This window comes from Lactuca saligna, chromosome 7, assembly GCF_052625555.1.
Source record: "Lactuca saligna cultivar CGN05327 chromosome 7, ASM5262555v1, whole genome shotgun sequence".
NCBI classification, from domain to species: Eukaryota; Viridiplantae; Streptophyta; class Magnoliopsida; order Asterales; family Asteraceae; genus Lactuca; species Lactuca saligna.
Window position 1 is genome coordinate 56,940,224 of NC_136423.1, and position 22,885 is coordinate 56,963,108.

Sequence of the window (22,885 nt, forward strand, 5' to 3'; positions counted from 1 at the left end):
TAGTAAAGGAATTCAAATATTATTTTGAATTCATATCTTTATCTTTAGTTATCTATATCTTTAGTTTCTGTTGCTAGGATTCTTATCTTTACGCTTTATTAGCTTCACCAGATATTATATTTAAAAGTTTTTAAGAAATCAATTAAGGTTAAGTTATCGTACCATCAATTTTTTCATGGTATCCGAGCCTATCGATCCAACCTAAAAGAAAACCCTACCATGGGCACCGGTGGTGAAGAAGGCTCCGGCAAGAAAGACAATGAAACCACAAATATCGACTCCAATTCACCTTATTACCTGCATGCGTCTGATTATCCCAGACAAATGCAAGTGAATGACATTCTAACTGATAGCAATTACAACGATTGGTCATAAGAGATGACAAATTTCCTGTATGCAAAGAACAAGATGGGATTTGTGAATCAAACCATCGAGAAACCAGAAGAAAACACTGTTGAATACTTGATGTGGATGAGGTGTGATGCCATGATCAAAGGATAGCTCACCACAACAATGGAGAAAGGCATCAGATCCAACGTGAAATATGGCTGCACATCAGTAGAAATATGGACAGATCTCAAGGAACGTTTTGGAAAGGAGAGCGCCCCTCGTGCTTATGAACTAAAGAGAACACTAACTATTACACACCAAGATGGAGGTTTCGTTTCTGCTTACTACACTAAGATGAGAAGTGTATGGGACGAGATTCAATCACTGTGCCCTCTGACCTCATGCACATGTGGAAAATGCTCCTGTAATATTGGGAAAAGATTGACTAAGTCTAAAGAAAAGGAAAGATTGTATGAATTTCTTTTGGGACTGGATGATGGTTTTTCGACTGTCAGGACTCAAATCCTCATATCGAAACCTACACTAACACTTGGAGAAGCTTACCATCTCGTCGCTGAAGATGAACAACAACGTGCCATCTCAGCCACAAGAAGGATGCCTCATGATGCAGCGGCGTTTCAACCCTCCAGCATGAAAAAACGAGATGCATCAGCTGAGGTTGTAGATTCTAGATTCAAGAAATAGGGGCATGCCCAAGGAAACGAAACGCACAAACCAAGAAGTGGAACACTTCACAGTATGTGGGAAAAATGGGCATAACAAAACTGGATGTTTCAAGGTGATCGGATATCCAGAGTGGTCGCAAGGAAAGGGCAAGAAAGAAAAAGAAAATCCAAGAGCCTCTTGGGCCAATGCTAATTCAAGTCCTATTGATGGACTCACGAATGAACAATATCAAATGTTGATCAGGCATCTCACCATTGGCAAGAAGGTGGAAAACAATGATGATGCAGGTGCAAGTGCAAACTTGGCTGGTAAGACAATAAAAAGTGAATCTTGGATTGTTGATACAGGTGAAAACGTGTTCAATTGATCTATTTCACAAAGTAAGGATCATAGGCAAACATAGTGTGCATGATTGGAGCATGGGACAACTATTGTTATAATTCAAGTATTATGTTGATTATCCAACACATTATACAATGAATAATGTGTAATCAATATGGTGATTAAATAATAAGTGTTTTATGTATACTCAAAAGTTTGAGATCATATTGGATTCGATTATTCTTGTGTTTCACTTCGCATGTTTTCACGTCCCGAATAACTAGGTTATTCAAACATCCACAGTCAATAAGGCAATGGTAGTGGAATATGAAATCATAAGATGTTCTTGAATTTGCAACTTACATTGAAGAGGACATGAGTTGTTCTTATGTACTAGGATAAAAGGATGTATTCCATTAACTTTATTATTATATCCAACAACAATCGATGCATATGATATCACTTATGAAACTTTTCCAGTTGCGATAAAGCAGACTCCCTTCTTTTCTTCTATTGATGTTGATCATGATGATCCCTTTGACCATTACTACCCTTATTAAATCGTGCCCATGATGCATACAAAGATGATAATTTCCGGTCTAGATTTTGTTCAAGTCATCAACAACAAGACATAAATGTTTATTCTTCAAGAATTTAACAAAAACAAATCTCTTACCAATCTTTGATAATTTTCGGGTAATATAGACATAAGAATACAATACCATGATGCTCACATAGCTTATCGTTTATTGCCATAGTTTATGTGAAATTAGTAACAACATTAACTGATAACTCATCAACTTTCTTGTAATTCTGGTTCATAGAATCATTGCTGTTATAAGGATCTTCGATTCATATTTGGTGATTCCCAAACAATTAAACAATTAATATTTTATTTTAAGATTTATTCGTTAAGAAATTTGATGTGTTTGTGTTTGTTTGTCTATCTGATAAATGAATTTAAATAAATATAAAGGTATTCAAGCGAACTAAGACGAACAGAATTGAAGCAAGGCAAACTTAAATAAAAATAGACAAACAAACAAAACGAATTTAAATAAACACAAATAAACCTAAACAAAAAATATTTTATATATTATGATTAATTTTAGTTTAAAAGCCTTTTACGAATGTAGACCGGTCAAAATGCATAGTAGATTGGTGGGGACAAGGCATGGGCGAAGATCTAACATGAGACAAATTAATTTTTGACAAACCATCTCAACAAACACCATCAATGTTGATCAGCTTTGAATGTTGTACAATACTGTATTCAATTTTGTACTTTCATATATTAAAATAATATTTTTCTATATTCTTATATTGCATTTTTCTTTAGTTCTCTTTTTGGATTTAAAATATTAATATCTAACATAATATTCGACGTTAAAAGTTATAATCTTGACTTATTTAATTATTTATATGAAAATTAATCAATTTAGTTGCTTTTTATTAGTATGTAGGAGCATATTAAATAAATAAAGTGGACAAATGTAGTTAAAGGTAGATGATATCAAAAATGCCTTAAAGGGTCTACAATTTTTATTTTCCATCTTCCTCATCTTCAAATGTTCATCGGGTCCATTCTCGTACGTTTTCTTAAAGATGAGTGACAAAAAAAATCCAGATCTCTTTCATTTTCGTTTAAAAATTTACATTGAAGGAATCTCTTATTTTTTTCATTAATTGACAAACAAATTTACTTTGATTCATTCATGGATGGTTTAATTTTTTGGGCATATATAGATGTCATGACTCCACACACACACACACACACATATATATATATATATATATATATATATATATATATATATATATATATATATATGTTGTCTATATATCCTGTACATAAAGATAATTTATCATTATTGTGTACGATCCATGACCAGATCCGAATTTTTTATTTATCTATTTAAATTATGAAAAAACAGTATGAATGTGATTTTAGATAATATATATAGATATTGAAATAATGAATTTAAAAGTGTCAATTACACATGACTGAATAAGATATTGGTGATTGAAATAGTTGATAAAGTATTTGACGCATAAAATCATATTTTTGAGTTATTATAATGTTTAGCAAGACTATTGAAATAGTTGATAAACTATAACAAGTTTCCCAAATAACTCTTGTATGATCAAAGTATTTTAAAACTTGTTTTATAATTTTGTTTTTACATTTTATATAAAACTTACTTTTTATTACATCATTTTTATAAATTTTTATAATTTATTACAATTTTTTCTTAGATTTTTAAAGATTTTTCATTTTTAGAAATGAATGAATTTTTACAATTTATTTTCGTACTTTTTCTTACATATTCATTTTCATAAATGTAAGGTTGTAAAAATCTAACTACTCTTTACATATTCGAATTATGAAAAAAAATGCTATCAAAAAGTTAATTACAAATAAACTTATAAATAATGTTCTTTTATGTTATTTTACATTTATAATAAATCTAGTTTATCAACTACTTTTTACTAACACCAACATGTCTTTAGCCTAATGATATGACCAGATACACTTGTTCCAAAAGATTCCAAAAGGTTGAAGGTTCAAGCTCCTTTGTAATATTTGTGGAAACTATATGAGAAACTATTCTACAATAAAACTAATATGAAAACCTTGAATGTGATAGTTTTTGATGTAATTTCAGTTTAGTTATATATTTCGTGGTGCTCAGATTGGTAGAGAGGGGTTATATTCTATCCAGTCGATGTATTGTTCATTTGTTCCTTGGTCTCGATTCTAAGTAGAACGTTGAAAACATTATATGGATGCTATGGTGTTTTCATTTGGTGTCTCCAATGAAAATTAACATTCAAAAAACAAGTTGTATGAAGTGGGAATCTCTAAATTCTAACTTCAAGATCTTGTTGGGTCTATGAGGTGTGCTTCAAAAGTCAAAACCTTGGCATTCTCGTGGGTTATATGACTCGTGGTCAAAGTTGGATCTTATTATAGAGAGGTTTCAGAAAAAACCTTAATAATTAGAAGGTTAAAATGTTGTCTATTGGAGGCACTATACCTTGATTAATTAAATCGTTGTTGGGTTCGTTTGACATTTATTATTTGTCTATTTTTAAAATGTCGGTAAGGAGAAATGTGAAATTGGTATTGGAAGCCTTACCCCCTTTCACTATGCATTATTTTACTAGAGTTTATGAGAAATGAGAAACCATATTGGTAATAATGTCTTGCTCGATAGTAATACTAACACAAGGTGGAATAGATGTCCGTATGCGGGATAATCATGTAGAAGAGGTGGATCGTAATTTTCCCACAATTGACAGTGAAATTATTAATTGTAGAAAATCAGCCAATAGTGTGACATTATTATTCCTTCTTTTGATCGCGTTCAAGACCCCATATTGTGGTTAGATAACTTATAACATTAGGATGGATCGATGATATTATTACGTCTGCATGGTGGAACATATAGAGGTTCATAAATGCTTTGGGTTTTTATGCTATCAAACCGAGAATATCTTATTTTTGATAGTATAGTTGTGACTTCGTTTACATAGTTTGTGTATAGAAATTGTAGAATTAAAGTAGATGTTGGTGATTTTATATCATCAAATATTATTTAAGTGTAATAGGATTAAATTTGTTGACCACTTGTTGAATATTGAACAAGTTAGGATGGTGTAGGAGTGCACACTTGTTCAAGTTTTTCAAGATTTAAAGTACATTGCTATTTAGGGGCGAAGCCCCTAAACGAACGGGGGTCCGGGGGCAGCGCCCCTGGGAGCGGGGTCCCAGGGGCGGTAGTCCCTGGCGGGGTCCAAGGGGCAGAGCCCCTGGCTGGGATCGATATATCCGTTTCTAACTGTCTGTTTATTATGACAGTTTCTAATTGTCTGTTGACAGTTTTCAGACAGGATTGATATATCCGTTTTTTGGTCAATATTCTGGTACATGTTGAAGAACATTTTTCATATACATTCTCAGATTTCATTCTCTGAATTTCATCCAATTGAGTGTTCGATCTGTACCATCGAAATACTTCAATTTGATAGTGAATCACGACTTTCAGAGAATCCAAGCAATCTATTCATCCCTTTTTTCTAACAGTAGATTGATCAAGTCATTTTAAAACCCAATCCTTAACATTTATTTCTACTTGTTTTCTTTTTCTAGCTTCTTGCTAGTTATGTTCAATGGTTTTTTTTAAAAAAAATCATCAGCTAGCTAAACAATTATCATCTATTTTACTAATTAAAAATTAATTTGTTATCTATAAATAGCTTTTTTTGTTAATTTGGCACTGAATCACAAAATAAGATTGAACGGTATGGGCAACGCCCACTCCCGTTATCGTGACATGATATCGAAAAAACGGTGTTACCACCCCTCTCCCCCATGTTTCTCGTTTTCTGCCCTTATTAGCATTTTTGTTGCCTCCTGTTGCTCCCATAACGAATCGCAACGCCACAAAATCGAGTGAAACGGTCAATTTTTTAACTGTTGGAAAACGATCAAGAGTAAAAAAAGTTACCTATTTTAATTTTACATATAAATACACACATATACCTCATTTTTTACCTATACAAATCTTGTATTTCTGTAACGTTCCAAAAATATTGAGTAAAATTTTCATTCCAAATAGTCAAACCATTCATTCATTATCCCAAAAGATGATTACAGTAAAATTATTCTCAAAACATCATTGTAAAATAATAAGCAATCATTGTGGAATAAATCTCCATGGGATGCAGTGACATCAAACCGGGCTCTTCCTTTTGAATCTGGAAGTACCTGAAAATGTTTAAACCAATAAACCGTAAATACAAAGTTAATGAATTTCCCAAAATACCACATATCATACAGATGATTTCCATGGGCTACCCCCATGGTGTATTCCCTGGAATGCCATAGGCTACTTCCAGGTCTTACAACCAAGTGTTATGGGCTACCCTCATGGTATTTCCTTGAAATGTCATGGGTTACCCCATGGTCTAACATCCAAATGCCATGCGCTACCCACATGGTTTTTCATGCAATTGACATGGGCTACCCCCATGGTCTTTCATACAAATGCCACGGCCTACCCCCAGGGTCTTCCATGTAAGTATCACAAAGACAACTACCATTCTACATAATACAATCTAGGGCTGTAAACGAACTGAACGTTCGGCGAACCGTTCGTGAACTGTTCGGCGGAAAGTTCGTTTATGTTCGTTTATTTAATAAATGAACGAACATGAACAAAAATTATCGTTCATTTAGTTAAATGAACAAACATGAACAATAGTCTCGTTCGTTCATTTATGTTCGTGAACGTTCGTTTATGATGTTCCTTTACGTTCGTTTATGTTCGTTCGTTTAAGTTTATTTATATTCATCTATATTAAATTATTTTTTATTATATTGCTATATTATATGTTCGTTTATGTTCATATATGTTCAATTGTGTTTTTTTTTATCTTTGTTCATATATGTTTGTTCGTTTAGCATGTTCACGAACATAAATGAACAAACATGAAGAAAGTAATTTGTTAAACGAACGAACATGAACAAGAAAATCTCGTTCGTTTATCCGTTCGTGTTCGTTTGTTGTTCGGCTAACTTAAACGAACGAACATAAAGAAGACCTTGTTCGTGTTCGTTTGGTTCGTTTACAGCCCTAATACAATCCAATGGGCCGACATTGGTTCCTTCGACCCACAAGTAGAATGAGAAGAATCACCTCTTACATAGGGCGAGCCCTTAACTTGTCACAACTGGAAATTTTGTGTCATGTAATCTATACATTCAACCTAATGTGAATCAAAAACTTCAATCAAATACAATATACAAGCACTCCAAGTAGTCACCAAACAATTGGAGACCCTAGAAGTTATTGTTAAGTCCATTTTGGACTAGGACTTCCTATTTGGATCCAAATGGACCAATAAGCTTCCAATTGGACTATCATGGGCTTAGGACCCTAATTGGGCTCTAATTGGACCCACACTAATTTATTTCAACATTTTAGGTCGTATTGGGCCTAGAATGAAATAAATCACAAGCTTTGATCCATAATTTAAACTAACCTAGCTTAATAAAGCATAAAAATCACAATTTTAATTTATAAGGCCAATAAATACCCTAAACTACCCCTAATGTTGGGCTTAGGGGAAAAAAGCCCAATTTTTCCTTCTTCCCTCCCCATTCTCGGCCCAAGCCCAAGGAAAAGGGAGAGTTGACCTTGGGTTGCCACCTCACCTTTACATGTTGGACTTCCATGCATATAACTCATGTTTCCAAGCAAACATCATATCAAGATCACTTCTTTTTCTCTCCTCTCTCCTTGTTTCGGCCGAGAGCAACACCACACACACACAAAACACTCACAAACTCTCTCTAAAATTCACTCAAGGCTTCTTCTTCTCCCCTCTCCAAAATCTCGAGTTCTAGGAAGCATTCAAGAGGAAATCTCCACAAAATTCTTCATCTAAGGTAAGATTATGCATAGATCTATGGTTTAAATTCTTTTGTTATCAAAATCCTTTCCTAATCTATGCAAAAATCGTGATCTTGTATCCTAGAACCATCTCAAAACTCGAGATCTTCTTCAAAGGGAGCTAAGGCCAAAAACACTTCATTTTCCTTCCATTTTTCCTTGCAAAACCGAATCAACACCCCAAGGTGAGCTTCATACTCCCTATTTTCTGTTTTTATGAGTTTTGTGGGGGGGGGGGGGGGGGGAATACAAGTGAAAGTGTAGATCTATATGTGTTTTGTATGCCTTGTATGATTTCCATGCTTACATGTATGCTTTTATGTGTTTTTATGTTGGATCTAGCATTAAAACCCATCAAAACCGAGATATATCTTGTGTTAAATGATTTTAGCTTCAAATATATTTCTAAACACAAAGTATTTCAAGAAAAATGGCTAAGTGGTTTAGTAATAATTTTCTTTGGGTTAAAAACACAAATTTTGGGCCTAAAATGTGAAAAATGCAAAAATAAGGGCCCAAATTGACATTTCACAGATTCTGATGGATGAAGTGTGCCAAAACAGTTTCCATAAATAAATTTCTGGAAATATACTCATTTAGGGGATTAAAAACATAAATTCCAAGCTTAATGGGCTAAAAATGAAAATTTCGGCCCAATAAGGCCCATTATGCGAATTTTTCTGTTTTGGAGGGCCAAAACTGTAACTTTCTGTAAAACAGCAGACTATAAGTGTTCCAAATCCTTTTCAAAGGTTTAAAATGCTTTTTAAATTTAAAAAGGACCAAAGTTGCAAAAATTTTCCAATTTGGGCCAAAATTGTCAAAGTTGCGAAAAGAAGGGATTAAAACCGAGAAAACTGCATTTTCAAGGACTTAAACTGTTTTCTATGAAAAATATGCTGAAAAATATTAATTTCAATAATTTTTGGTGTTAAAATGTCAAGAAAAATAGTTTAAGGACCAAACCGGGAAGTATTTAATAAAAGGGTTGAAAATGTAAATTTTACAAATAATGAGGGGCTGAAATCAGGAATATTTCAAGGCTAGTTCAATGTACACAATTTGATCACATAATTGCACCGCGACTATCGACGAAATACAATACATTACAATACCCAAAAGTCGTTGTTAAACGAATTGGCTCGGTCTTGAGCCAATAGAAATCTACAACTACTAACACTACGACACTACGATTCATACAAGTAACGTTTGGTAATACATATACATGCGAGTGTGCACAGACGTCTACGCACCATCTTTGGGCCCCACAAGTGTAAAATCTTGTTCGTTGAGCCTAGCTAGCCCAATGACCTGATCTTAAGGCCCGAAGACATTTTTTTTACGGTGTGTTGGGTTTTACCGATCCGACACAACGTAAATGGACTTTCAATGGCTTGTATACCACCGGTCCCCAAGGGTCCTTTGGTATTGCTAGTAAAGTCTACATTTCATGCGAGGCGGGTCGGGGACCCCTCGTACATTTTATCCCCAACCGGCTAATGGAGTTACCGGGGTCTTCGTGATCTCTTTCTCTTTGGATGTGGGACTACACCTAGTCAGGGCGATTGGATAACGCGATTAGTACTGACGACGCCTTCGGAGTCGTTAGTATAACTATAAACTGGGCGTTTGTGTAACGCGGGTTTGTAGTAAATAATCCTGCTCGAAAACCTTCCAACGTCGCCTGGGACTGACACTATACGCTATGCAATGGTTTCAATGTAACATCACGTAATTCAAGGAACTAGGAGAACATCGGGTTTTCCTAGGGTTTTCAATACGAACTGATTTGAAATGCATACATTTTCAATGAACATTTTTTTTACAAGTATAGAAACGAACAAGCATACCTATGGATCTTCACAAACGTTTTCGAAAACTTATCTTTTCAGAAAATATCGGATTTTCTGGTGGTTCTTCAAACAATACAAACATTCGATTTCAAACACTACTTATGAACTCACCAACATTTCATATGTTGACGTTTTTCAAAATACTTGTATTCTCAGGGAGCCAGTGAATCAAGGGAAATCATATCCAGTGACGGTTGCGGTTTATTTTTGTATGAATTGAACAACTTAATTTTTGGGGAATGTAATGTTTAAACAATGTATGATATGTAAACACTACTGGTTGTACTATGTTGATGAATGGTGACGAATGTTGTTATGTTTCATATATATTCAATGTTATGGTATTCAATTGAGTCACGACAGCCCCCGGACGTTTCCGCCGTCTGGTTCGGGGGTGTGACAGGTTGGTATCAGAGCTTTGTTTATAGTGAACTAGCATGTCGAGCCATACATTGATATGCAACTATAAACCAAAAAGAGGGACTAACATAACTCTGAACGACACAAGTAAATAAAACACACTTGCTTGCATTAGGGATAAGAACCTAACGCTGAATCAAACACAATAATACTGGTATCTCGGTTAATTCGGGACTGTTCTTAGTGATACCAAGGAGTGAATGTAGCCTGATCAACTACATTCTCTCCAAAGTAAAACTAACACATGCCTTGATGAGATCAGGATAGCCAGGGAACCTAAAACTATACCCTTTATCACCCAAAAAGAGAATGTTTGCTTAGTCTGTACAATAGTTATAGCATCCTAGGATAATGTTAGCACATGTACGTACTCGCGCAGACAGCATGGCTGGTTTTCATCACCCGGGAGACCCCTACTTCCCTAATCAGGGAAACAACGGGTGGCTAGAGGAGGAGGGGGAGCAGCAGGGTATCCAGTATTATCAGGCCTTAGTAGCTCACGGGATGCTTGTGGATGAGCCAGGAGAGAATCCAGGTGAAGCACACGATGTCGGGCCCGATGAATACGTAGACACTGACTACGAGTTTGGAGGAATCGACAGTGACGACGAGGAAGGTCAGGCTGGGGACCAGGACCCCATTCCGCCATATGAGGACGTAGCACAACACGATCACCCCGCTCCACCAGTGAACCCCCCAAGAGAGAACCGTTCCCTCGAAGCTGAGGTCGTCGCACTGCGACAACAGCTGTATGCTATGGAAGATCGGGCGGTGCGAACAGAGCATGAGAGGGATGAGGTTATTGGAGACATGGCAGAGATGGCGCAGTTACTGGCGCAACATTTCGGCATGTGACTTCGGCACCACCTCCTGACACAGCTCATCGCGGTTAGGGGTAGACTTATCATAGTAGATCATTAGGAACTATGTTATGTACTCCGGCTCTATGTTTAAGTGACTACACTACTCATGGAGCCGTTATGCTGTCGGATTAGCGTTACTTATGTATGCTCCTACGAGCAAATTTTCTTGTACTAAATGCGGATAATATTAATAAACTTTTGTGTGTTTTGCTATGATATTCTCAGTTGTTATGTGTTGAGACGTTATGATTGTATGCTTGATGATAGTAACGTTTAGGTTCGTACCATACACCTAGTTAGTAGAGTCGCCACCTCACGGAAACCACGTGCACTCAACATCTTTCCGTTTCGTGACAGAAGGATGCCTCGCCCAGCTACTCGCGGAAATCTCGAACCAACCCCGCCGGAAGTTGACTCCACTGCTTTCCAGGCAGCCGTGTCTGCTGCAGTCACAGCGGCTATGGCACAACTTCACCGAGGAAACAACGGAGGAGGTAACGGGCAAGGATCCGGAAGTTCGAACAACGGGACGAACCAAGGACTCACTAAAACGTGCACCTACAAGGATTTTGCGAACGCTAAACCCCGAACTTTCAACGGTACCGGAGGAGTGATCGCCCTGAAGCGATGGATCGAGAAGGTAGAGTCGGTATTCGAGATATGCGAGTGCCCCGAGCAGATGAAAGTGAAGTTCGCGGCCTGCACTTTCGTGGACCAAGCACTCACTTGGTGGAATGGTCATGTAGAAGCTATGACACTTCCTGTCGCCAACTCTATTCCCTGGACAGAAATGAAAGAGATGTTGACGGCTGAGTACTGCCCCCGAGGCGAAATACAGAAGATGGAGCAGGAACTATGGAATCTCACGGTGCAGAATGGGAACATCGATGCTTACATATCGAGATTCAGCGAACTATCTCTGTTGTGCCCGGGTATGATCACATCAGAGGGAAAGAAGATTGAACGATTCATTTGGGGACTGACATCCCCCATTCAAGGGAATGTGATAGCTGCGAACCCTGAAACTTTTGACAGTGCGAAGAGATTGGCAAAGAGGCTATACGATCATAACCACAAAAAGGGCGAGAAACCGGTAGAGACTGAGAAGAAGAAGGAGAGTGATGGTAAGAAAGGATGGAACAACAAGAGGAAGGGGCGTCAGGGTCCCGAGACCTCTAAAAAGCAGCAAACGGTGGCAGTTCACGCTGTCACTGCGCCGGTACCAGCCACATCACATGCTCCAACCTCAGCTGCTTCAAATACCTCAAAACCCTATTCCGGTAATCATCCCAAATGCAACAAGTGCGGTTTCCATCACCAAGGAGAATGTAGGGAGTTCCATTGCACCAGTTGCAACCGAAGGGGACACACTGCAAGGTTCTGCAGGACTTATCCTTCTCAGAACCAGAGTCAGGGAAACAACCAGAACAACAACAACAACCACCGCAATACCAACAACACCAATGCCGGCGGCAACAACGCAGGGCCTAGCCACACCTGTTTCGGGTGTGGAAGGACGGGACATTTCCATCGAGACTGCCCTAACAACAACAACAACTCAGGAAACAGAGGAGCAGGAAGAATGCTGACTATGGGTCAGAGTGATGCAGTTCAGGACCCCGCAGTTGTGACCGGTACGTTCCTCCTAAACCACGCTTATGCATGCATCTTATTTGATACCGGAGCGGAGCGAAGTTTCGTAAACGAGAAGTTTAAACATTTATTAAAACAACAACCCCAGAAGCTAAATGAAACCTATACGGTGGAAATGGCCAATGGGAAAACCGAATCCACTAGGGAGATCTACATCGGATGTACCCTAACCCTTAACCAACACGTCTTACGAATAGATCTGATGCCAGTGTCAATTAGGAGTTTCGATGTGATTATCGGCATGGATTGGTTAAGCCCCCACCATGCTGAGATTATGTGCCACGAGAAGGCCGTTCGCCTTCGCCTCCCGAATCACGAAACCCTAGTAATTTACGGAGACAAACCTAGCACGAATCTTCGTCTTATCTCGTGCATCAAAGCACAAAAACATCTGCGAAAGAACAACTTAGCGTTCTTGGCCCACATAGTGGACAAGGCTAAAGAAGAAATTAACATCCGAGACATTCCAGTAGCGTGTGAATTCCCGGACGTGTTTCCTGAAGATCTTCCAGGAGTACCCCCAGAGAGACAGGTTGAGTTCCGAATCGACCTCGCCCCAGGAGCAACTCCCCTCGCTAAATCACCATATCGATTGGCACCTGCTGAAATGCAGGAATTGTCCAGCCAACTCAGTGAGCTTCTGGACAAGGGATTTATCCGACCTAGCTACTCGCCGTGGGGAGCTCCGGTGCTCTTTGTCAAAAAGAAGGACGGATCTTTCAGAATGTGCATCGATTACCGAGAGTTGAATAAACTCACTGTTAAAAACCGCTACCCACTCCCACGAATCGATGATCTATTCGACCAGCTCCAAGGAGCTAGCTATTTTTCTAAAATAGATCTACGGTCCGGATACCATCAACTCAAGGTCCGAGAAGAAGATATTCCTAAAACCGCTTTCCGAACCCGCTATGGACATTATGAATTCGTCGTAATGCCCTTCGGTCTAACAAATGCACCCGCCGCATTTATGGACCTAATGAACCGAATCTGTCGACCGTTCTTGGACAACTTCGTCATTGTGTTTATCGATGACATCCTCGTCTATTCTCGAAGCAAAGAGGAGCATGGCTAACATCTCCGACAAGTCCTAGAGACGCTGCGATCGGAAAGGCTTTACGCCAAACTCTCTAAGTGTGAGTTTTGGCTACGGAGCGTGAATTTTCTCGGTCACGTAGTTAGCCAAGATGGAATTCATGTGGATCCCTCTAAGGTCAAAGCTGTGGAAGGATGGGCAACTCCGACTACGCCCACAGAAATTCGTCAGTTCTTAGGCCTAGCAGGCTACTATAGGAGATTCATCCAAAACTTCTCTAAAATCGCCAAGCCACTTACCTTGCTTACGCAAAAGAGTGTGCCATTCAAGTGGACGGACCGACAAGAGATTGCGTTTCGAGCCTTGAAGCAAGCTCTTTGTAGCGCTCCTGTACTATCTCTACCCGAAGGAACGGAAGATTTTGTAGTTTACTGTGACGCGTCAAATCAAGGTTTAGGTTGCGTTCTCATGCAACGTGGAAGAGTGATAGCATATGCGTCCCGTCAACTAAAGACGCACGAAGTAAATTACACAACCCATGACCTAGAACTGGGAGCCGTGGTCTTCGCCCTAAAAATTTGGAGGCACTACCTGTACGGTACAAAGTGCACCATCTTCACAGACCACAAGAGCCTCCAGCACATCTTGAATCAGAAGGAGCTGAACATGAGACAACGAAGATGGGTGGAGTTGTTAAACGACTACGAATGCGAGATCAAGTACCATCCAGGCAAGGCCAACGTGGTAGCTGACGCATTAAGTCGGAAGGAGTACACAAATCGCCGTACGAAAACGCACTCGATAACCATTCAGCCTCATCTGACCACTCAAATTGCATCGGTCCAGGCAGAAGCTATGAAAACGGAAAATAAAACTAGCGAGGCATTACGCGGAATGGAGAAGAACCTGGAAGTCAAAGAGAATGGGGTATACTACTTCATGAACCGTATTTGGGTTCCAAAGATCGGAGGATTCAGGGAGATCGTTATGAAGGAAGCCCACAAGACACGATACTCCATTCATCCTGGTTCGGACAAGATGTACTTGGACATTAAGCAGCACTATTGGTGGCCTAACATGAAGGCGGAAATCGCAACTTATGTTAGTAAGTGCCTTACGTGTGCCAAAGTAAAAGTGGAATATCAGAAACCTTCCGGATTGTTACAGCAACCGGCAATCCCTGAGTGGAAATGGGAGGGGATTTCTATGGACTTCGTGACCAAGCTGCCCAAGACGTCGGACGGATTGGACACCATATGGGTAATAATCGACCGACTGACGAAATCTGCCTATTTCCTGCCCATCAAAGAGTCCTACAAGATGGAGAGGCTGACGCGTTTGTACCTACGAGAGATTGTAAGACTTCATGGAGTGCCAAAATCTATCATCTCGGATAGGGACAGTAGGTTCACGTCACGCTTTTGGCAGTCGCTCCACAAGGCCATGGGAACTCATCTTGATATGAGCACCGCGTATCACCCACAAACGGACGGTCAAAGCGAACGAACCATTCAGACGCTTGAAGACATGCTTCGTGCATGAGTGATAGACTTCGGAAAGTCTTGGGATACCCACCTACCGTTGATCGAGTTTTCATATAACAATAGTTATCATTCGAGCATTAAGGTGGCCCCTTTCGAAGCACTGTACGGGCGTAAATGTAGATCACCGTTATGTTGGGCTGAAGTAGGTGACACCCAGCTAGCAAGAACACATACGTCAAACAGGGCATTAACGGGACCGGAAATCATTCGCGAGACCACAGAAAAGATTGTCCAGATCAAAGCTCGATTACAGGCATCGCGTGACCGGCAAAAGAGCTACGCTGATAAACGGCGAAAGCCCTTAGAATTCCAGGTCGGTGATCGAGTATTGTTGAAGGTCTCACCCTGGAAAGGGGTTATACGTTTCGGAAAACGGGGAAAGCTGAACCCGCGATACATTGGACCTTTCGAAATCGTCGCCCGAATAGGTCCAGTAGCATACAGACTACAACTACCTGCAGAGCTAAACGGTGTACACCCCGTGTTCCATGTTTCTAATCTGAAAAAGTGTCTGTCAGATGAAACCCTAGTCATTCCTCTTGACGAAATCGAAATCAATGAGAATCTCCTGTTCGTCGAAGAGCCAATCGAAATCATGGACAGGGAGGTGAAGCGTACTAAGCAAAGTCGCATCCCGATCGTGAAGGTACGGTGGAACGCAAAGCGTGGGCCAGAATTCACGTGGGAACGCGAAGATCAAATGAAGCAGAAGTACCCTCACCTATTCTAGCATTCTCAAATCTAGCTTTCAAACAGAATTTCGGGACGAAATTCCCTCTAACGGGGGGATGATGTCACAACTGGAAATTTTGTGTCATGTAATCTATACATTCAACCTAATGTGAATCAAAAACTTCAATCAAATACAATATACAAGCACTACAAGTAGTCACCAAACAATTGGAGACCCTAGAAGTTCTTGTTAAGTCCATTTTGGACTAGGACTTCCTATTTGGATCCAAATGGACCAATAAGCTTCCAATTGGAATATCATGGGCTTAGGACCCTAATTGGGCTCTAATTGGACCCACACTAATTTATTTCAACATTTTAGGTCGTATTGGGCCTAGAATGAAATAAATCACAAGCTTTGATCCATAATTTAAACTAACCTAGCTTAATAAAGCATAAAAATCACAATTTTAATTTATAAGGCCAATAAATACCCTAAACTACCCCTAATGTTGGGCTTAGGGGCAAAAAGCCCAATTTTTCCTTCTTCCCTCCCCATTCTCGGCCCAAGCCCAAGGAAAAGGGAGAGTTGACCTTGGGTTGCCACCTCACCTTTACATGTTGGACTTCCATGCATATAACTCATGTTTCCAAGCAAACATCATATCAAGATCACTTCTTTTTCTCTCCTCTCTCCTTGTTTCGGCCGAGAGCAACACCACACACACACAAAACACTCACAAACTCTCTCTAAAATTCACTCAAGGCTTCTTCTTCTTCCCTCTCCAAAATCTCGAGTTCTAGGAAGCATTCAAGAGGAAATCTCCACAAAATTCTTCATCTAAGGTAAGATTATGCATAGATCTATGGTTTAAATTCTTTTGTTATCAAAATCCTTTCCTAATCTATGCAAAAATCGTGATCTTGTATCCTAGAACCATCTCAAAACTCGAGATCTTCTTCAAAGGGAGCTAAGGCCAAAAACACTTCATTTTCCTTCCATTTTTCCTTGCAAAACCGAATCAACACCCCAAGGTGAGCTTCATACTCCCTATTTTCTGTTTTTATGAGTTTTGTGGGGGGGGGGGGGGGGGGAATACAAGTGAAAGTGTAGATCTATATGTGTTTTGTATGCCTTGTATGATTTCCATGCTTACATGTATGCTTTTATGTGTTTTTATGTTGGATCTAGCATTAAAACCCATCAAAACCGAGATATATCTTGTGTTAAATGATTTTAGCTTCAAATATATTTCTAAACACAAAGTATTTCAAGAAAAATGGCTAAGTGGTTTAGTAATAATTTTCTTTGGGTTAAAAACACAAATTTTGGGCCTAAAATGTGAAAAATGCAAAAATAAGGGCCCAAATTGACATTTCACAGATTCTGATGGATGAAGTGTGCCAAAACAGTTTCCATAAATAAATTTCTGGAAATATACTCATTTAGGGGATTAAAAACATAAATTCCAAGCTTAATGGGCTAAAAATGAAAATTTCGGCCCAATAAGGCCCATTATGCGAATTTTTCTGTTTTGGAGGGCCAAAACTGTAACTTTCTGTAAAACAGCAGACTATAAGTGTTCCAAATCCTTTTCAAAGGTTTAAAATGCTTTTTAAATTTAAAAAGGACCAAAGTTGCAAAAATTTTCCAATTTGGGCCAAAATTGTCAAAGTTGCGAAAAGAAGGGATTAAAACCGAGAAAACTGCATTTTCAAGGACTTAAACTGTTTTCTATGAAAAATATGCTGAAAAATATTAATTTTAATAATTTTTGGTGTTAAAATGTCAAGAAAAATAGTTTAAGGACCAAACCGGGAAGTATTTAATAAAAGGGTTGAAAATGTAAATTTTACAAATAATGAGGGGCTGAAATCAGGAATATTTCAAGGCTAGTTCAATGTACACAATTTGATCACATAATTGCACCGCGACTATCGACGAAATACAATACATTACAATACCCAAAAGTCGTTGTTAAACGAATTGGCTCGGTCTTGAGCCAATAGAAATCTACAACTACTAACACTACGACACTACGATTCATACAAGTAACGTTTGGTAATACATATACATGCGAGTGTGCACAGACGTCTACGCACCATCTTTGGGCCCCACAAGTGTAAAATCTTGTTCGTTGAGCCTAGCTAGCCCAATGACCTGATCTTAAGGCCCGAAGACATTTTTTTTACGGTGTGTTGGGTTTTACCGATCCGACACAACGTAAATGGACTTTCAATGGCTTGTATACCACCGGTCCCCAAGGGTCCTTTGGTATTGCTAGTAAAGTCTACATTTCATGCGAGGCGGGTCGGGGACCCCTCGTACATTTTATCCCCAACCGGCTAATGGAGTTACCGGGGTCTTCGTGATCTCTTTCTCTTTGGATGTGGGACTACACCTAGTCAGGGCGATTGGATAACGCGATTAGTACTGACGACGCCTTCGGAGTCGTTAGTATAACTATAAACTGGGCGTTTGTGTAACGCGGGTTTGTAGTAAATAATCCTGCTCGAAAACCTTCCAACGTCGCCTGGGACTGACACTATACGCTATGCAATGGTTTCAATGTAACATCACGTAATTCAAGGAACTAGGAGAACATCGGGTTTTCCTAGGGTTTTCAATACGAACTGATTTGAAATGCATACATTTTCAATGAACATTTTTTTTACAAGTATAGAAACGAACAAGCATACCTATGGATCTTCACAAACGTTTTCGAAAACTTATCTTTTCAGAAAATATCGGATTTTCTGGTGGTTCTTCAAACAATACAAACATTCGATTTCAAACACTACTTATGAACTCACCAACATTTCATATGTTGACGTTTTTCAAAATACTTGTATTCTCAGGGAGCCAGTGAATCAAGGGAAATCATATCCACGTTGTGGCCATCCATGGCCACACCATGACCCTCATACAACGATACAATAGGGTATTTCCCAATTGCCACGTCGTGGCGACATAAGGCCACGTCGTGGGCATTGGCTTTCCAATAAATTAACTGTTTTCTTCGATTCCAAGAGATCCAAAGCTCAGATCCGGTCCATTCCCTGGTCTAAATGGATAAAGTTTCCAACCCTATCCATTAAGCCACCCAAAGAGATCAAAATCTCAAAGCCTAGGTCAAAATAAGGCAAAATACCATAAAGACTTAACCATTAATCCTTTAATTCAAAAAGTCCTTATCCTAACCACTCCAGATGAGTTATCAATACCAAATCTAGCATAAAGGTGGGTGCTTTATAAACATGCATGTCCAATGCATGTCTAGAATCCATTTTAGGTCAAAATGATATAAAAGTGACCAAAAACTCATGCAAGGTCAAGAATCCCAACCAAAGTCTAGATCTACAAGATATGTTGTTCATGGAACACATGAGAGTCATAAAGTTGCAACCTTGATCACTTCAAACCCACCAATCATTTCTTATGGACCAAAATATGCTAAGACACTTAATCTACAACCAAAGAATCACCAAGATAGAAACTTAAGGACTTACAAATGGTCCAGAGAGTAATTCCAAAGATGGAGAGGAGTTGTTGCTTGATCCTTGGGCTAATACCTTCTTCTTTTTCCTTCAAAATGCAAGAAAGCACCACAAAGAGCTCAACACTCAACAAGGGAAGCTAGGGTTAGTTGATAAGGAACCCTAGATTCAAGGTAGAGAGGTTTAAATATAGAAGAAACCCAAAAAGAATCATGAGCTTAGGCCAGAACATCTGTCATGTCGTGATAGCTGAAACATCCCAGAAATAGGAATTAAAAATTTCATTTTTAATTTAAGTAAAAACAATATTCCAAACATTATCCATACATCCCAAATCAAATAAGTGTATCAAACATCATAAAAATTAGAACGAAGTCGCAAATACGGAATCCATATGGTGTGTGCGATGCAGTCAACCCGAGCTCTTCCCTTTGGAACCGTAAGTACTTGAAACATAAATTGAAAAACGTTAGAGCAAAGCTTAGTGAGTACCCCAAAATACCACATAACATACATACAAATAAACACATAATGGACCCCGCTCTATCATCGGGCACCGCTCGGTAATAAATCGGTCCCTGCCCGACATACATATAACATATATCAAGTAACCATATACACATGCAATAATCACAAAAATACATATCATATAAAATGGTTGTCGGGCCCCACCCGGTAAGCATAATAACACATAACACATGCAAGAGTCATGCAGACAACTAGCATAACATAAACATGGGCCATCATTGGTGCCTTCGACCCACTAAACCTAGTGAGGAAACTCACCTCAAATTGTTGGATCAAACGAATAATCCCTGGCTGTTGATTCGATAAATCCCCGAGCTATCAATATCAAATAAAATCCAATTAACATTTGAGATCTAACCCATAACCATAAATCCATACTAGGGGTAAAAAGTCCATTTTACCCCTAACTTAGCTTGGTCCAAGACTAAAGCCCAATTTCCTAATGTAATAGGCCCAAAAGTTGAATAATCCACCAAGGCCTAATTATGGTCTGATTTCTAATTGGGCTTAATCACTACTCATGGGCCTTAATCCAAAGCCCAATAATTGTTTCTGGTCCCAAAGCTCCCAAAGTCTAAGAGATTGCCTAAAAGAAAAGTCCACTGATCATCGCTACGTTGGGTGTAATTCCTAGTACCCCCCGTGTACCAGGCTGCTTTGCTAGGATCGGGGAGTGTCATAAGTACACGCAACGTACTCCTATTTACATTGGGCGTAAATGTTACAAGGACAAAAAGTCCACTAAGCACTTATTGCTTAATATTAAATGTCCAAATCATATATCTAGCTCCTAATAGACATCTAGCACCATAAAGTCACTGACTTGGTGACTTTGCATGCCTTAAAAGGTCCTAACTTCAAAATATGGCAATCTACCTCCATAATATGGATCTAAACTCATGCATGGGTGAATCCCAACACAAAAGATGCTAACTTTAAGACCCAGAAACCTAAAAAATGTCAAGAGGAGCAACCCATAACTTCTGGTATTGTATCAAGCCACCAAATCTCACTCATCAGACCAAAAGTTAACCAAAATCAAGCTAGAACTAGATCTAAGCTATGACACATCAAGTCCATAACTTCATACCTCCAAAGAGTGCCAAATGATGATGATGTTCCGAATGTAAAAGATCTCACTCTTCCAATGAAGCTTCAAGATGATCTATTTCCTTCAAAAACACCAAAACATATCCAATTAAAATGACCTTTTAAGCTCAAGAACACTCAACTATGGAGTTAGGGTTTCATGGAGGCTAATTAGGGACAAAGGGAGGCTGGCAGAAAAGATCCTTGGGACATAATGGTCTTTAAATAGTACTTAAACCCAAAATATTAAGGTTTTGGGTCTGAACACGTACGCCGCGCGTACCCACATTGTACGCTGCACGTACGTGCATGGCATCCGCGACTCATTTACTCGTGTACGCCCTGCGTACGGCACACCCCAAGCCCAAAAATTAAGTGCAAGATCTTCAAAGCCTACAAATAAAAATTAAATGAATAACCAATTAAATAAATAAATAACTTAGAATTACTGGGCGTTACAATTCTCCATCACTTGAATCAGAGTTCGCCCTCGATGTGAGCCGCCCTGAACAACTCTGGATAGTGCTCTTTCATCTCATCCTCAGGCTCCCAAGTCCACTCTGATCCCTTTCGGTGTTTCCAATGCACCTTCACCAGCTCGAAAACCTTATTCCTTAGGGTCTTTGTCTTCTGATCCAAGATCACCACCGATCTCTCAATATAATTCAGGCGGTTATCCACCTGAATATCCTCCAATGGTACCACTGCGGAATCATCCACTAAACACTTCCACAGCTGAGAGACATGAAACGTGCTATGTATCTGACTGAGCTCTGCTGGAAGGTCTAACCGATACGTAACCTGGCCCACAAGAGCCAAAACCCTAAATGGACCAATATATCTGGGACCCAACATACCTTACTTTCATAACTAGATGACACCTTTCGAAGGTGACACCTTCATGAGAACCATATCTCCTACCTGGAACACTAAATTTGACCGGCTGGTCAGTATAACTCTTCTGCCAACTCTGAGCTATCTAGAGCCTGCTCCGAACCTGCTAAATCAGCTCAATGGTTTTGAGTACTACCTCAGTACTCCCCATAACCTGCTGACCGACCTCGCCCCAACAAATCGGGGTCCTGGATTTCCTCTTGTAGAGCATCTCAAAAGGAGGTTGATTGATGCTGACGTGAAACTGTTGTTATACGGAAATTCTGCTAACGGAAGATACGTATCCCAACTCCCACCAAAATCCAACACGCACACACACAACATATCCTCAAGGGTATGGATAGTCCTATCACTCTGACCTTCATTCTGCGGATGAAATGTTGTACTAAAATGGAGACGAGTGCCCAACTCGTCATGAAACCACTTCCAAAATCTGGAAGTAAAATGAACATCCCTGTCAGAAACCACCGATACCGGCACCTAATGACGTGCCACCACCTCCCTGGTATAAACCTCGACTAACTTCTTTGCAGAAACAATCTCATGAACCTCCGCCAAGCCTTGAGGGTGAACACCACAACCCCAATCCCTCTCCATCAACACTGCCCCCAAACCAAAGATCGAAGCATCACAATAAACCAAAAAAAACATAAACACTTTCCGGTAGGGTCAGGATCGGCGCCTCACACAATCACTGCCGAAGAGTTTCAAAAGCCGCCAGCTACTCAGGCCCCCAACGAAATGTAACCGTCTTGTTGGTCATTCGGGTCAATGGAACCGCTATCTTGGAGAAATCCTGGATGAATATTTGATAGTAACTTTCTAAACCATGAAAACTTTGAATCTCAGATGGAGACTTCGAAACCTCCCACTACATCATGGCCTCAACCTAGGTTGGATCGACCATAATATCCTTCTGGTTGACAAGGTGCCCCAAAAACTGCACCTCGTGCAACCAGAACTCACACTAGAGAACTTTGCGAAAAGTCTCTCCCTCCTTAGTGTCTCCAACACCTCCCATAAGTGCTCCTCGTGCTGC

The 22,885-nt window shown here is 39.5% G+C and overlaps 1 protein-coding gene across 1 annotated transcript; it reads left to right on the plus strand.

The window, feature by feature from the left end:
* The first annotated feature begins 513 nt into the window (after positions 1–513).
* Positions 514–1,035, plus strand: LOC145006969 (uncharacterized). Its single transcript, XM_078965979.1, has one exon. The coding sequence runs from the start codon at positions 514–516 to the stop codon at positions 1,033–1,035; it is 522 nt and encodes a 173-aa protein (XP_078822105.1).
* The last annotated feature ends 21,850 nt before the right edge of the window (positions 1,036–22,885 follow it).